Source organism: Thalassophryne amazonica, chromosome 12 (genome assembly GCF_902500255.1).
Source record: "Thalassophryne amazonica chromosome 12, fThaAma1.1, whole genome shotgun sequence".
In the NCBI taxonomy this organism is placed as follows: Eukaryota; Metazoa; Chordata; class Actinopteri; order Batrachoidiformes; family Batrachoididae; genus Thalassophryne; species Thalassophryne amazonica.
In genome coordinates, this window is record NC_047114.1 from 43543048 (window position 1) to 43561455 (window position 18408).

General features: G+C 41.1%; 1 protein-coding gene across 1 annotated transcript in view; it reads left to right on the forward strand.

The window, feature by feature from the left end:
• The window catches only part of col6a1 (collagen, type VI, alpha 1), a 102639-nt gene that overhangs the window by 42393 nt on the left and 41838 nt on the right, over positions 1-18408 (forward strand). The window contains exons 21-24 of the mRNA XM_034182703.1: positions 1373-1435; positions 1897-1959; positions 2050-2100; positions 7134-7169. Coding sequence (XP_034038594.1) covers positions 1373-1435; positions 1897-1959; positions 2050-2100; positions 7134-7169 — 213 coding nt within the window. The remainder of the gene's footprint in view (positions 1-1372; positions 1436-1896; positions 1960-2049; positions 2101-7133; positions 7170-18408) is intronic.

Genomic DNA, 18408 nt, shown 5'->3' on the forward strand with positions numbered 1-18408 from the left:
AGGTTGGATGGGGAGCGTCGGTGCACAGACATTTTCAGATCTCTCCAGAGATGTTCAATTAGATTCATCTCTGGGCTCTGGCTGGGTCACTCAAGGACATTCACAGAGTTGTCCTGAAGCCACTCCTTTGAAATCTTGGCTGTGTGCTTAGGGTCAGTGTTCTGCTGAAAGATGAACCTTCGCCCCAGTCTGAGGTCAAGAGCACTCTGGAGCAAGTTTTCATCCAGGGTGTCTCTGTACATTGCTGCATTCATCTTTCTCTCAATCCTGACTAGTCTTCCAGTTCCTGCTGAAAAACATCCCCACAGCATGATGCTGCCACCGCCATGCTTCACTGTAGGGATGGTGCCTGGTTTCCTTCAAACATGACACCTGGCATTCACGCCAAAAAGTTCAATCTTTGTCTCATAGACTAGAGAATTTGCTTTTTCATGGTCTGAGAGTCCTTCAGGTGCCTTTTGCCAAACCCCAGGTGGGCTACCATGTGCCTTTTATTAAGGAGTGACGTCCGTCTGGCCACTCTACCATACAGGCCTGATTGGTGGATTGCTGCAGAAATGTTTGCCCTTCTGGAAGGTTCTCCTCTATCCACAGAGGAATGCTGGAGCTCTGACAGAGTGACCATTGGGTTCTTGGTTCCTGACTTAAGGCCCTTCTCCCCCAATCGCTCAGTTTAGACGGGCAGCCATTTCCAGATGTTGGAGGCCACTGTGCTCATTCAAAGCAGCAGAAATGTTTCTGTACCCTTCTCCAGATTTGTGCCTTAAGATAATCCTGTCTCTGAGGTCTACAGACAATTCCTTTGACTTCATGCTTGGTTTGTGCTCTGACATGCATTGTCAACTGTAGGACCCTATATGTCTTTCCAGATCATGTCCAATCAGTTGGATTTACCCCAGGTGGACTCCAGTTAAGCTGTAGAAACATCTCAAGGATGACCAGTGGAAACAGGATGCACCTGAGCTAAATTTTGTGCTTAATGGCAAAGGCTGTGAATACTTATGTACATGTGATTTCCTAGTTTAGTTATTTTTATTTTTATTATTATTAATATATTTGCAAAAATCTAAAAAAAAAAAAAAAACTTTTTTCACATTGTCATTATGGGGTATTGTGTGTAGAAGTTTGAGGAGAAAAGTGAATTTCATCCATTTTGGAATAAGGCTGTAACGTAACAAAATGTGGAAAAAGTGAAGCGCTGTGAATACTTTCCGGATGCATTGTAGCACTGTGTGAGACACCCATTTATTAGTTTTGTAGGATTAGCACTGTTTAAATAAAACAGAGTACTCACACTTTATACTGAACAGTTTTGTTGTAGGTCTTTTAACAGTGTCTCATTAGAGGTTTTAATGCTTCTATTGTTCTACAGGGTGAGCCTGGCAAACCCGGCCCTGCTGGCTACAGAGGAGATGAAGGACCCTCTGGACCTGAGGTGAGTCCAATGGAAGGCACACATGCGCACACACTTGCCCCCAAATTCTTGAATAGCCAACAACATTTCAATGCCTTAAAAAAAAATAGGCACAGTGAACGTGGCAGTAAAATTCCACTGACTTACCTCCAAAAAAGACTTAAAACTCTGCAACTTCGCCTATGAAACTGCAGTCGTAAAACTGTCTGTCAGAACTATCAGTCCTTATTGTGAGAACTTTGAAACATTTGTGCACCTGTTAGCACACTATTTGCATCATCAAACTGCAAGAAACTGCAGATATTTGAACAAATAGAAGCCATTTGGCTATGTATGCATGCATGACTATTTCGAGATTTTACTTTTACACACTCTTATGTAATGTATGATCACACACCTGAGAACATGAGAGCATGTTGTGTTTCCACAAACAACTTCATGCCAGATTTCCTATGTTTCTCATCTCTGCTTTCCTCTCATAGGGACCCAAAGGACAAAAAGGAACCAGAGGCGCTTCAGGAGACAGAGGCCAGATGGGGCCAAGGGTGAGAAACAGATGTGCACCATTAATCATGTGTTGCAATGTTTGCATACAGTACTGTAAGTGCACGTCAGGCCTTCTTTCTTTATTTCAGGGAGAAGACGGTGTTCAGGGAAATGGAACAGCAGGATGTCCCGGTTTCCAGGTACGTCGTTTCCCAGCCAACAGGGCGTCACCTGATGTGAAAATGGATGACAGAAAATAAACCTAAAAGAAATAGATTTAAATGAAGAATATGTGAATATGACGCATAAGGATGGGCCATATTGTATCATTATCGATGTACAGGTAGACATTCTCTCCACGGTTGGAATTTGAGAGCCGCAATACAAACGTTATAGTTGAAGACATGTTTTCATATGCACTGGATGTGGGCAACTCATGCAGAAAGAAGGCGGTACATGATTGTACTGCCGTGTCATAAACACGTCAACATAAGGAAGAAGGGTGTTGCAGAACCACTTCATAATGTGTTGGTGCCCACTCCTCTCAGAATCCTCCTCTGAATCTGAATCTGAGCTTAGATTTCCTTTATCACATCATGTTTGTTTGCAATCTGCATGTTCTGTATTGATGGATTATGCAAAAGCTCCTCATTCACTCATGAGTTTGATGCCACTAATCATGCACAAAAGCAGCTTCAAGCGCATAGTTTTTAAACCAGGTTTGTGAAATGTGAACAAAACCCGTATTTCCGTCCGCAGGTAGTACAGACTGATCACCCCTGCACTGTTGTCTGCAGGCCTGCACAGCCCCATTCCACCATTCCACTATATCTGAAAGTAAACCTAGTTTTGCCCATTTGTCTATTTGACTCCTTTACTTCTTACAGAATCATTTTCTTTTATTATTTATGCACCAATGGCACCAGATCAAATTTCTCGTATGTGAGAACTTATTTGGCAATAAATTCGATTCTGATATTGTTTATGGCACTGAAGAGGTGTGAGACACTGCAGCTTTTACTTCGATGCTTCATACAAGAAATATTGTTTTCATATCTCAAAAACATTTCATTTTCATTTTTCATTTATTTATTTAGCGCCAAATCATAACAAGGTTGCCTCAAGGCGCTTCACACAAGTAAGGTCTAACCTTACTAACTCCCAGAGCAAGAGTGGTAAGGAAAAACTCCCTCTGAGGAAGAAACCTCAAGCAGACCAGACTCAAAGGGATGACCCTCTGCTTGGGCCATGCTACAGACACAAATTACAAAACAGTTCACAAAACGAACATACAGGAAATGTTGCAGGTGCACAGGATGGTTTCTGGAACAGATACCACACCCATCTCTGGATGAAGCTGCACCTCAGACAGAGAGAAAAGAAAAAAGCAGAATCAAGCATCAGAAAGACAACAAATACAGTGTAATTTGTCAGCAACAAGAAAAACAGAAGAAATACTAAGGTGATTGTTGGCCACTAGCCCTAAGCTTCACTCAAATTGACTAAAAATATGATGTGATTTCGAAAAAACAAAGACCAGATTCAGCTCCCCAAATTACCTAAAATCCACTGAAAAACTCCATGCAAGAAAAATCGTGTTGACCGGTGGAATAATCTGAATAATAACAAAAAAATACATTGATTGAGTACAGACTATATTTTGTTTGCTCAGAGAAATGCATCTATGCAGAGAAATGAATGTTTTGGCCATATTTGCCAAAAATGTATTTAATTCTTAATTTATTTGAGTCTTTTATTTGCATTTAAAACTCTGAATGGTCTCGCCCTGCCTCACCTCTCTGAACTACTCCACCTTTACGCTCCTGCTCGGTGCCTCAGGTCAGCTGATCAGCTGCTGCTGGAGGTGCAGAGGTCAAAGTGGAAGCTGCCCCCCGCTTGTTGGAATGAGCTTCTGCTCCACATCAGAGAAGCCCCCCCCCACTATTCACTATTAAAACTCAGTTTAAAACTAATTTCTACTCCCTGGCATTTAATCAAGCATGAGACTCTATTCTTATTTTTTTCTTAATTACATTTATTTACTGGTTACTGTTTTTTTAAAACTTGTTTTATTGTCTCATCGTTATTATTTTTTATTTCTTAGTATTTTATGTGTCATGTACAGCACTTTGTGACAGTGCAATATAAATTGAGTAGAGTTGAGTTAATTATTTAACTTGTGTGCACAAATTAAATTAAAGAAAATCAAGCCGTTGGAACAGATTATATGTTGTGTGCACACGAACCACCTCAAGCCCTATTTTTCTTTGTATTTTTAACTCTTCATGGTCCTTTCTGTGGGTGCTCTGTTGTTGTGCTGTGGACACATTCAAGTTCACATGTTGGAAGTCAGGTCCTTTAAAGGTGCACAGCTTTTTTTTCTTCTTTATTTTTTTGGCTGTTCCCATTGAGGATTTTGAACAGAAACATCCATCTCCACTTCACACAAATACTTTATGGAAATGTGGAGACCTTTGCCCATGTGTGAATGTGATGAATGGTACTATTTAATATAATTATTTTTATTTTATAGTTATTTACTATTTTATATAATGGTACTATTGGGGGAGGTGATGGTCTAGTGGTTAAGCGTTGGGCTTGAGACCAGAGGATCCTCGGTTCAAATCCTAGCCTGACCGGAAAATCACTAAGGGCCCTTTGGCAAGGTCCCCTAGTTGCTCCCAGTGTGTACTGAGTACCTTGTATAGCAGCACGTTCACATCGGGGTGAATGTCAGGCATTATTGTAAAGCGCTTCTTATAGAAATGCAGTCCATTTGACTATTTTCTCATTATTTATGTCATTATTGCCAAAAAATACCATGAAATATTATGGTATATATTTTAGGTGTTGACTGCCCATCCCTAATGAAACTCATCGACAAAATATGCTTTGATGTTCTCATACTTTGTGCCACATTCACACTCTGACAATTAGGCTGGTGTTTGCCAATGGAGAGTGAAAAGTTGCTTACAGATGACCAGTTGCCAAGACCCTCCAGACTCCGTAGGCGCTAACTCAGCATCATTCAAGCAATGCTGATGTTCGTCCTGGTCCCAGAAAAATTTTCAACATGCTTAAAATCTTCAACATTCACTCTAAAACACAGGCAAGAGTTGAGCTTTGATACTGCTGTGTAACCTCTGCCAGTCCACCATCACCACGCCATTCCCTCTGCCAGCCTCTGCTGGCCATTGTTGGGGGGTGTGACTGGATGCATCGCCTCATCTGGATCCCTCGGGCATGAAGAAATAGTAGAAATAATTGAAAATGTGAAGCACCATCAGCAATTGACACAATTTCTGGATTACAAAATTATTTGTTTGATACAATATGTGTGTTCTGACCATGAACATCTGTTTTAGGGTTACCCTGGCCCCGTGGAGACCCCGTGAGCCCGGTAAGTTACCTATCAAATTTAACATTTTACCGTGATATATTCCACAAACACTGATTCATTATCATGAATCACAAAATGTTCATTTTTGATACATTGTAGGTCTGCAGGGTATAGTTGCAGTTTTGGTATTTTTTAACTAGATTGCGAGGTCCTGCGACTACTTCGGTGCAACTTATATACCAAAAAAATCACAGTTGGTTGTTATTATTATAGGGACTTACCCAGGAGTCTTCACTACTACAGTGCAACAAAAAAATCCAAATTAACATGCTAAACAATAATCAAATATACTCAAGTTTTTATTGTAGTGTTGCATTGCTGTTAACATATCAATCCATGAATCAAATCATCTGAATCAAATATCATCCATACATGTCCATCTTGCTTCCGTTTAGAATTCAAAAGTGCTTTAGATACACACACAGAGTAAGGGCTTCCTGCAAAAACCCAATGTTCAAGTTTCCATCCGTGTCCAAACTACATCCATATGTTGTCCAACACATTTATTTGTCCATTCTTCTTATTTTTTCGCATTTCATTCATTTCATTCATCTTCTACCGCTTAGTCCAATTAAGGGTTGCAGGGGGCTGGAGCCTATCCCAGCAGTCATAGAGTGCGAGGCAGGGTACACCCAGGACAGGACGCCAGTCTGTCGCAGGGCCACAAATAGACAAACAAACACAGACACACCCACACACACACCTACGGACAATTTTAAAGATTCCAGTCCACCTAACCCACATGTCTTTGGATGTGGGAGGAAAGCGGAGCACCCAGAGGAAACCCACGCAAACACGGGAGAACTACAAACTCACACAGAAAGGCCACAGGAATTGAAGCCACAACCTTCTCGCTGTGAGGCAACTGTGCTAACCACTAATGCACCGTGCTGCCCCATTTTTGCATTTAAAAGTCCTTATTTTAAGTAACAGCACACACTGTGGTGTCCCCATGTGCTACTTAGTTCCTGTCTATTGTTAAACTTACTGCCATTGTAATGCTGTTAAAAGCTGAGTTCCACATACAGATAAAACAAAAACTTATACTCCGGTGCAACTTATGTGTTTTTTCGCATAATATGACTTTTTTTTTACCTGTGTGTATTACACTCCAATATGACTTATATTCTGGAGAATACAGTGTATATGTCACAATTGGACGATAGGTGAGGTGGACGATACCGGGAATTTTGTATTGATCCGATACAAGTAAATACAGGCCCAGTATCGCCGATATTGATACTGATACTTTTTCATATTTAAGCTCATAGATCCAAAGGATCCAAAAGGCCTAGGATAGAATTTCGCCAACACTGTACGTGACAACAAAATACTTTATTATCACAATCAACATTTTTGTTTAAAAAATATCACTCAACACAACTTAAAACAAAATCTCCTGAGGTAGAGGGCTGACAAACCACAATACAACGGTGCGCTGCTCCGTGTTGTGTGACACAGCGCAGTGCTGCTCTTACAGACAGAGAGTAGACTTTGATGAATCTGCGTGCGGCAGCAGTCAGTGTGTGCGGGAGAGAAAAAAAGCTTGAGTATCGATCTTTTTACATGAGGATTGTTCAGTATCAATACCAGCGTTGGTATCAATATTAGGATCGATCCACCCACCTCTATTGTTAAACTGTTAACTTGTTTTTTTTTTTTATGGGAAGCCTTCAACTGTGAAGATGAGTTGACTTTTAAAAATTAAATGAGCTTACTGAATTGTGTTTTACATTATGAGAACACTATCATTTCGATCCCAACAATGCAAAATCATTTGTTACGAGACCTGCCGACCTTTAACATTTGCTCTGTGACCTCTAGGGTAGTAAGGGAACACCTGGACCTAAAGGAGATGATGGAGAGCCCGTGATCCAGGCCCTGATGTGAGTGTGCCTCTGTTTTAATGGAGGTGTCCCTTTCCTCACCTGTTTTTTTTTTTTTTTTTATCTTTCTTCAGTCCCTTCTTGGCAGCACTCACAGTGACAGGATGTGAGTCACATATCTTATTCACACATCTCTCTTAAAAACAAACATCTGCCTCTTTTGATATAAAATACAGTAATCTGTTTTTCACTTTGTGGCTTTTCTTCACTGGAAATGCTTTTATCTGTTGCAGTCAGTCCACTTTCTCTCACTTCTGTTGTGCAGCTGGAAATGTTTCATACAGCAGAACTGAAGGCATTTTTTGTGTGATTTGGGGAAAAGGGCTTTGAGCTAATGCAGCTGTGTATATGTTGTTGTCAAGACTACAGGAAATGAGTGGAGGCTATGAAGGGACCGCATTAGTATTTTATTGTGTGTGTCAGTGTTTTTTATGCGTGCGTAATCGTCCATGTCTACAAACTGTGAGAATTTAACACTTTGACCTCAGATAGGGTTATACTGGATTTATCACATTTCAAAGGTTTCTGTATCTTGACATAAACATTTCAGCGGATTTTTGCACTTTTCTTTCATCCTGGTATCAGTCTGCTCCAACCTCTCTCATTTTCAAACTTAAGAGCCCCTTTCACACCGGGACCGAGTTGCGTAATGCGCTGTACTGACTACGCCGAGCTTATCCAGCCCTCCGTGGTAATACGCTGATGGACGCAAAGGGGTCTGAGAAATGGACGCAAAAAATTAAACATTTTCTTCAAAAAATTAAACATGTTTAATTTTTTCGCAGACATTCAGCATAGTGCACTGGACGCAGTGCCCTACGCAAGTCTACGCAACACTCCGTTACTGTGTGCAAGTCTCTGTAACACTGCGCTACTGTACGCCATGCTTACACAATTGTACGCTACCCTACGCGGGTCTGACGAAAAATCCTTTTAGGTTTTGTATCAGTTCATAGCTGCATTGCTAGATTTTATTCATCCCGCTGGACTCTGCTGAACTTTACTGGCAGTGAAGTTTCAAAACTGCAGAAGAAGAAAAGGCGGGCCAAGTTTCCCCCCTGCGCGTAATATACGCAGCCATTCCTGTGTACTAGATACACAGCACAATGCAACTCTATCACAATACAGACCAAACGGTCCCCCCTAAAAAATTGGTCCGCCCTACCTTCACTGCGCATGCGCCATTAGCCATAGTTCATGGATTATCACCTTGTTTCTGCTTAAAACTGCACTCCAGTCATCATCAATCTCAGCAACAGATATCTGAAGCTTTTGCACCACAATAATTTCCATTAAATGCAGCATTATTTCATCATAAAAGAACGGATGAGCGATCAGCGTGCCGCGGCGAAACCAGCTGCTAGCTGATGCATTCTCTGCACATTCAAAGCATCACAGAATATCAACTCATTTCTGCTTAAAACTGACTTTAGAATGATTTAAGAGATTTTACCTTGTCATCTGATGGTTAATAATCCCATTAATCCATTTAATCGCTTTGGGTGAAGAGACTCTGTCTCAGATGTGCTGCTGTGGTCCGAAATGACGCATGAACAATGAAACAAGGCAGACTGATTTTTAGTGGGGGGGGGACTGATTGGTCTGCGACATCGGTGTGAAAGGGGCTTACACTAACTGTAAGATTGCGCTGTTAAATCACTTTGGAACCCATCAATGTTTTGCCATGGAATAAGATGGAGCACAAGATCTTCCTGCCAGGATTAATTCAAATAACATTTCAGTCATTACCCGTTTAATCATTCCTGCTTTTCATTCTGTTGTGAGTGCAGGAAGCATCTTGTAATGTGATAATTGATTCTGCAGCTGTGCAGATGGACCATGAGAGAATCAACTCCTAAAGCTCAGTCTGATTGCAACATGCCAGATTTTACCAGGCATCACAATCTGTCACCGTATCAGAAACTGCTTTGAAGAGTCCATCTAAGTAATTATTGAAGTTGACATGGCAGCTTCAATAATATCTTATGGGCCCAGTGTTTTTAGTGGACTACATAAGTCTTCAGTGAATAAACTCAAAGACACTCAAAAACAAAGACAACGTTCATAGCGGAAGATCATTATTACAAGGGCAAGCCAACAACTGTGGTATATTGTTATCACATCTCTAACATATCCTGGCTGTCACAGGGCGTGAGGCAGGGTACATCCTGGACAAGATGTCAGTCTGTCGCAGAGCCACGTACAGTGTACCTGGAAAGTATTCACAGCACTTCACTTTTTCCACATTTTTTTTTATGTTGTAACCTTATTCCAGAATTGATGAAATTAATTTTTTTTTTCATCGAAACGCTACACACACAATACCCCATAATGACAATGTGAAAAAAGTTTTTTTTTTGGGGGGGGGGGGGGGGGGGGGAGGGGGGATTTTTGCAAATGTATTAAAAACCCTAAGAAATCAAGTATTCACAGCTGTTGCTATGAAGCTGAAAATTGAGCTCAGGTGCATCCTGTTTCCACTGATCATCCTTGAGATGTTTTTGCAGCTTGATTTGAGTCCACCTGTTGTAAATTCAATTGACTGGACATGATTTGGAAAGTCACACACCTGACAACTCTGTGAATGTCCTTGAGTGGCCCAGCCAGAGCCCAGATCTGAATCTGATTGAACATCTCTGGAGAAATCTGAAAATGGCTGTGCACCGACGCTCCACATCCAACCTGATCGAGTTTGAGAGGTGCTGCAAAGAGGAATGGGCAAAACTGTCCAATTATAAGTGCACCAAGCTTGTGGCATCATATTCAGAAGAATATGTCTGCAGTTGCTGCCAAAGGTGTGTCAACAAAGTGTTTAGCAAATGATGTGAATACTTATGCACTTATTACTTATACTTATTACTTAAGGCTGTAACATAACAAAATGTGGAAAAAGTGAAGCACTGTGAATAGTTTCCAGATGCACCATATAGAGAGACAAACAGTCACACTTGCGTGCACCGCTATGGTCAGTTTAGAGTGACCAGTTCACTTAACCTGCATATTTTTGGAAGTGAGAGGAAGCTGGAGCACCCAGAAGGAACATGCAAACTCCAGACAGAAAGGTGCAGGTCGGTAGCGATCCACAACCATCTTTCTTTTTGTTTTTTGCATTTTTTGTTTGTTTGTTGCAGAATTAGTCTGGCAACTGTTTACTGTAATTTAACAGTGAGACAGTACTGTAATCTTTTTACAGTAATAAGCTCTTGTATGTTACAGTAGGTACACTGTGGAACAGCAGTACAGTAACCCTGTAGAATAACAATACCCTAAAAGCAACTCTAGCTCCCAGTATGGGACTGTAAATTAAAGTGGTCATTTGTTACAGTGTGGTAAGAGTAGCATTGCCAAACATTGTGAGCAATCAGGAAAGTTTTAAGCATGCTTAAAAATGTTGTAATATAAGAACACATTGTGATTCACATGAGAAAGTAATGAGGGAGCAGTGTGCATATTTTACTTTAATTTTATAGATGGCATTGTTTGTTATTTCATTAGTGCATCTTAAAATGAACTGTTTCAGCTTAAATGTGGATTTGGCTGCTCAGTTATTTTGATGCCAGGTTACAGTTTAAGATAAAAAATAAAATACAGTGTGGATTGTTTTCTCTTTTGGAGCAAGCAGTGAGCGATTTTGAGAACAGTGGTCTGCACAGGGGAGCGGAAGGAGGCATACAGCTCTGTGAGCAATCTGCTCCACTTCGCTCAGGCAAAAACATATATATTATACATGTGTATGATATCTATTTGGCAAAGTAGATGATGGTGAACAACCGAGTACAACATGCTATGATTCTGACCTACCGTTCTGTGAGCAGAAAGCTCTAGGGATTCTCCTCTGCAGTATAAATCCATAGCATAAATCCCATGAAAAGTATATCTCGCTCTTCAGCAGAAGAAAGCTTTGAGATGTTAGCAGATATATTTTAGCTTTTTGGAAAAGTGCAGTAATAAGTGTGGGAGATTTGTGTAAAATTGTGATAATAAGCGCGACAGTACACCGAGTGTATTGAGTAGCATTATGTGGCATACGCCCACAAGCACTTGTGTCATGGGACTCATCTGTACATGAGGGTAATCAACAATAAAAGTAGGAAATTCAAATTTTGTCTGATTTCAATAAATTGGACTTGATTTCCTCATTTTTGGAATCAGGATGGAATTGGGGCCAAAAACCTGCAATGGGAGCTTGTCTTAAGAGGTTGAAAATTTTTTAAGTTCTTGTTTTTTGTTTCAACAACAGTTTCTGTTACCTCCATTTAACACTTCTGTACATTTACCCCTTCCTTTTTTGCAAGTATTCATCCTTTCAGTTTCTGTTCGTAATATTTTATGACAACCTTTAATGTTTTTAATATACCTGGTGGCTTAGTGGTTAGCACTGTTCTCTCACAGTGAGAAAGTCCCAGGTTTGCTTCTGACCTAGTCCTTTCTGCGTGGAGTTTGCATGGTCTCGCCGTGTTTGCGTGGGTTCCGTGTCTTTTCCTCCCAGTTCCAAAAACATGCAGTTTAGATGAACTGGTGACTCTAAATTGACCGTAGGTAGGAGTGAGAGTGTGAATGTGTTTATACATCTATGTGCGTCAGCATTGTGAGACAGACTGGCGGCCTGTCCAGGGTGGGCCCTCCTCTCGTCCAGTGACTGTTGGATGTGACCTCTGTTAGCTTGTTGGAAAAAGGGTGTAATATGAATCCCTTAAACAGTTTAAATGGTTTTACATTGTACAGGCATGTCTAATTGTTGTGGCCAGAGTGAACGGGGTGGGTGGGGGGTCAACCATGCGTGGTAGAGAAGGTAAAAATGGAGACAGACTGTTTAATGTTTTCAACTCATTAACTAACACACTTTTAATAATATACATGTTCACCCCCTCATATATGGAGCCCTGAGAAAGTGCAGAGGTTTGAGCGGTGCTGGAGTGTACGTGGATCATGACCGACAGCGACCTTGACAGCCAGGTGGTTAGCATGACCTCTGTGCTCTCAAGTTCAGCTGTCTGTTAACGGTTGTTCAGCAGAGATGTGGATCTTCTGTTTCAGTCGGTCACTTGAAATGTTCAATTTTACCTTGATGATGTCCAGCTTCATATCCATATCCTGGACATTTGGCCCTGACATTTCACATTAAAATGTATTTGAACATGATAAATTCTGCTGACCAGTGTTTAACTGTAGTATAAGAAGGGGAATCCTCACGTAATGTCAGTACCATGTCCTCATGGAGCTCCTTTGGAGACAGTCCCTTTTTTGTGAGATACTGAATCACAGCACGCCCACGAGCTTTGTCTAGTTTGCCAATCTGACACACCCCTACTACCTACACTGAAATACTTTGTCTGCAACATTACACTCGGTGAGTCATTCTCAAGACAAATGTTGGTTTCTCAAAATGCAAAAGATGGAGAACCACACTGTACTTTTTCTGGGTCAGGACCAAAACTTTTCTACTACGTAGAATATAATTCTGCTGTCTGATGCTGCTCCAGTAATCAAAGTCATTGCCCCCTTTGATACTTCCGCATGACGGCCCGGAACCAGCCATCGTCACATTTGCGTTGCTTGAGACTTTCATTTGTCCATCCACAGACAAGAAGCAGGTTCCATAGTTTTCCACTGCAAGGAACACCCTGACAGTGGGAAAGTTTTTTTTTTTTTAACCTATGGGACTGTCATATTCTGAAATGTTCAAGCTTCATGGTGACAGACTTGAAGATATCACATGAAAAAGTAACAATGAACAAAGACTAAAATAATTACAAAATAAGCACATTACCCAGGCACTGCCAAGCAAAAATCGATACGATCTTCTTCTTCTTCTTCTTCTTCTTGCGTATGAGGTGCTGTAAGCTCATCCAAAAATGTTGGCCAGATGTTGAAGCCATCTCTCCATATTGTTATCCAACCTGGTCTCACGGCAAGCCGTGATTCAGCAGCACGAAATATACGTAATCTATTGTTTTGTGATATTGTGACGAAAAGCGCCTCATTTTCATCACAGCAGCATGTATTCATTCTAATTCATTCCGTGATGGCAGCACGAAATTAAAAGTGAAGCGGGGGGGGGGGGGTGTTATGGTTAGGGTTGGGGGAAGGAGTAGGGTTAGTAATAGTGAGTTAACAAAAACCCCCGTCACGAAAATTTGACTCATTTCGTGATGGGAGCACGAAAAAAAATGTGAGACTGGGCTGCGTCATCTATGGTTGTAAGGTCCTGATGGGTGGGGGCGAATGTGAGCAGCGGTCTGGGCCTCTGCTCCACACTCGCATGAAGCTGATGGTTTCAACCACCATCGATACATATCTGCACCAAAACGACCCACTTCGGCTCTGAGACGATTTAAGGTAACCCACAGACTACGGGAGAGGTCAGAACCTGAGGGTGCGGTAGTGTTAGAGGCTACCGTTAGCTGGGCAGGGTGTTGGTTTTGAGCCCACTCTTCGTTCCAGGCCTCTATCATTTCATAGTTGCAGCTATGGAGAGTTGCTGATTGGCGGTAGAAGGGGTGACGCAATTTCAGGCATTGAGGACCAAATCTTTGAGGATCTGGGACTAGGCTGATTGCAAGTGAAAGCAATCATCGATACTGTATGCTACTGGAAGTGCATTGAACGGCTAAAAAAAAAAAATCAAAACAAACAAAGTGAAACCAGATGTTGATGACTCAGTGCCGTCTGGGTCGATTTTTCTTATATGCGGTAGGGAGAATTGACAATATGTGCTGTTTTGTGCATTTGACAGGTGTGATGGTGCACTGTTAATAAATTGTCATGAAGGTGTATTTGTGAGTACAATGTGCACATTTTTTACACGCACCAACCTTTAGTAAATCAGCCCCGTGATGTACTGCAGATTATCCAGCAAACTTGGCCTTCAGCAGTCTGAACTAACACAGAAGCTGCTTTCACAATCAAGTTTTTGTTGTTGTTTGTTTCTTTGATTTATGCATTTTTACATTTACATTTAATTGCATTTTTTTTTTCTGTAAACACCCACTAGCCTTGTCCCTGCAGTGCATGTTCATTTGCAGGCAGTTATGGAAATGGTTTCCAGAACACAACATCATTAAACTGCGGTAGCCGCTGTCAGGTTGGAGTTTGTGGACGACTTTGAAAATCCCTGCAGCTTCCAATGGCTTTTTTTTTTCAAACCTAAATTCTGGCACTCCTTTAAAGTCTGTAGCTGTATCTGTGGGAACATGAATCTTGAATAAGGGATCATTTTCAAGTGATCATTTTCACGAACAGGATTAAGCACTTTACCCTTGATGTTTCTGCATTCATGTCTGGAGTTTCCCAGTGAGCATCTGAGGGTCTGGGTGCAGCTGCTGTAGAGATTCTGGCTGTGCACTCTCCCTGCAGCTGGACTGTTCTGCTGCACAGTTTGTGACAGAGATACACATTGTTTTCACTTAGGATTTGAAATTGATTTATTGCTTGTGTAAGACTGTCTGAACGTGTTTTCCATCAATACCAAAATTAGTTGTATATTCTTTATTTAACTTTTAGTGAGTGGCCATCCTTGTGTCTAGAGTGTGCAGTTGATAAGTTGCTTTTTGGCATAATGGCACGAAGGTCATATTAAACATTTTACATTTAAAAATGCTTATTGGGTTCTAATATTGTTATTGGCTAATAAAAAACTTGAAACTACTACTAATTATAATGAGCTGGGGAAGTGATGGTCTCAACACCTGAGAATCCTCAGTTTGATTCCCCATCAGGCAGGAAAATCACTAAGGTCCACTGGGCAAGATCCCTAAATTGCTCCTAGTGTGCAGTTGCCTGACAGCTTTTTTGAATGTAAGGCATCATTGTAGAGGACTTGAGGATCTGCAACCAATCGAAAAGCGCTATTGAGAAACAGTCAATTTATATTTGTCTACAGAGGAACATATGTTGTAGTTTCTGTATAATAATTATGGCTCATGAATATACACTGTCACACTTCTGAGTATTTGCTGTTGAATGTGTGGTTATATTCCTTCAAACTAAACATCAACATATGAAGAGTTCAGATGCGAAACCCAGTAAGTATTTCTTTTTTAAATGGAGAAAAATGCAGTTGAAAATGGAGATTTAAAGGAAACCATATTCGGAAATGCACAGACTTTCATGAATAAAATGAAAACAGTTTGTTCAAATTCTTTCATATTTTGCACACTGATGGTCCACTTGACAGCCAAATACATGTTGGCCTCAACTAAAAATTTGTGGTTTTGGAGATACTGGGTTTTGCATCTGAATTCTTATATAGTCTTATTTCCTTGAAGCAAATGTAGCAATTTCTGTGTATCAAAGCAAAATCAGTACTGATTAGATAGATAGATAGATATATACGTTTAATGTCCCCATGGGGAAATTTGTCTTGGACTTCTCAAAATCATGACCCATACAAAGATACAGACAAGACATAAACAGTTCATAACATAATAAATAAATACATAAATAAGAATAAAAATAAATAAAAAACATACAAATACTAAAACCTCCTAATGTGCCTGATTGTTAGCGGTGTTTATTATGATATTTGTTAAGGGCTATGATTGATATAGGAACAAAAGAGTTCCTATATCTATTCAGTCCTGCAATGGGGACTCGAACGCGATTCTTTTGTATTTATGATATCTTAAAGAATTTGTTTTTTCCAATTTTCATTTCATTTTCAATGAATTTGGGCTTTTGAAGGACAACCAAAAGATAGTGGTGTTGCTTTTTCAGTATGGTGAATAAAGAGCATTAATTTCATGTGGTTACTGGTGTTGAGTTCTAGAAGCACTTTACGCAGTAATAGGAGACCACAGTCTTGTTTGAACCCTCCGTGATATCGCAGGATTTGACCACTTACGGGGACCTCCATTTAATATATACACAGCATAACTTCACATGGATAAATGAGCACTGTTTTGTTTTCTGCTGCAATCACCGAAGAATTCGCGAAAAGTATTTTTTTCTCGGTTCCCAGTGGAGAAGAAAAGACAAAGCGAGTGGGAGACATTGTGTCGGTAAGTGTTAGCCTACACAGCTAACCAGAGTAGTGCTGTTCTCTCACCTGCAAAACCACCTCGACACGTTTGAGCTCCGGATCATAAACAAACCGCAACACGTCCACTTTGCCACTGCATCGTCACTTTTTCTTTGCATTTTCACTTTGTATGTAATTTGCCCCAAAACCCATTGAAAATGCCATGGTTGGTCCCCCGGAAGTAGAGAAATTACGTTATATTTTACCCCTTTAGCGCCCGCCCCCAAAAAAGACTGTGGTCTCCTATATTGTGAAGACGTTCACTGATGTTTCAACCTTGTTCTTGAATGATAAAGATATTCTCCAAAGCATTTCCAGATTATTATTCATTTAATAACATATATTTACACTCAACAAAAATATAAACGCAACACTTTTGGTTTTGCTCCCATTTTGTATGAGATGAACTCAAAGATCTAAAACTTTTTCCACATACACAATATCACCATTTCCCTCAAATATTGTTCACAAACCAGTCTAAATCTGTGATAGTGAGCACTTCTCCTTGCTGAGATAATCCATCCCACCTCACAGGTGTGCCATATCAAGATGCTGATTAGACACCATGATTAGTGCACAGGTGTGCCTTAGACTGCCCACAATAAAAGGCCACTCTGAAAGGTGCAGTTTTGTTTTATGGGGGGGGGGGGGGGGGGGATACCAGTCAGTATCTGGTGTGACCACCATTTGCCTCATGCAGTACAACACATCTCCTTCACATAGAGTTGATCAGGTTGTCAATTGTGGCCTGTGAATGTTGGTCCACTCCTCTTCAGTGGCTGTGCGAAGTTGCTGGATATTGCAGGAACTGGTGCACGCTGTCGTATACGCCGGTCCAGAGCATCCCAAACATGCTTAATGGGTGACATGTCCGGTGAGTATGCCGGCCATGCAAGAACTGGGACATTTTCAGCTTCCAAGAATTGTGTACAGATCCTTGCAACATGGGGCCGTGCATTATCCTGCTGCAAGATGTATGGCACAACAATGGGCCTCAGGATCTCGTCACGGTATCTCTGTGCATTCAAAATGCCATCAATAAAATGCACCTCTGTTCTTTGTCCATAATAGACGCCTGCCCATACCATAACCCCACCGCCACCATGGGTCACTCAATCCACAACATTGACATCAGAAAACCGCTCACCCACACGACGCCACACACGCTGTCTGCCATCTGCCCTGAACAGTGTGAATCGGGATTCATCCGTGAAGAGAACACCTCTCCAACGTGCCAAATGCCAGCGAATGTGAGCATTTGCCCACTCAAGTTGGTTACGACGACGAACTGGAGTCAGGTCGAGACCCCGATGAGGACGACGAGCATGCAGATGAGCTTCCCTGAGACGGTTTCTGACAGTTTGTGCAGAAATTCTTTGGTTATGCAAACCGATTGTTTCAGCAGCTGTCCGAGTGGCTGGTCTCAGACGATCTTGGAGGTGAACATGCTGGATGTGGAGGTCCTGGGCTGGTGTGGTTACACGTGGTCTGCGGTTGTGAGGCTGGTTGGATGTACTGCCAAATTCTCTGAAATGCCTTTGGAGATGGCTTATGGTAGAGAAATGAACATTCAATACATGAGCAACAGCTCTGGTTGACATTCCTGCTGTCAGCATGCCAATTGCACGCTCCCTCAAATCTTGCGACATCTGTGGCATTGTGCTGTGTGATAAAACTGCACCTTCAGAGTGGCCTTTTATTGTGGGCAGTCTAAGGCACACCTGTGCACTAATCATGGTGTCTAATCAGCATCATGATATGGCACACCTGTGAGGTGGGATGGATTATCTCAGCAAACGAGAAGTGCTCACTATCACAGATTTAGACTTGTTTGTGAACAATATTTGAGGGAAATGGTGATATTGTGTATGTGGAAAAAGTTTTAGATCTTGAGTTCATCCTCATACAAAATGGGAGCAAAACCAAAAGTGTTGCATTTATATTTTGTTGAGTATGTAGCATAATAGATTTTAACCACATCACTCATCCTAATGAGCATACACCTTCAGTTATGAATACAGTCTCTGATTTGTCCATTCCTATGACATCCACTTTTATTTGTTTTCCACTTGGATAATGCCATCACCTATAAAAAATACAACATAATTTTTACATTCTTTCTTTTGGGATACCACAAGGTTTTGTACTAAAACCATTACATTTCCTCACTGCCTATGCTCATACAGAATGTCCAGCTATCCAA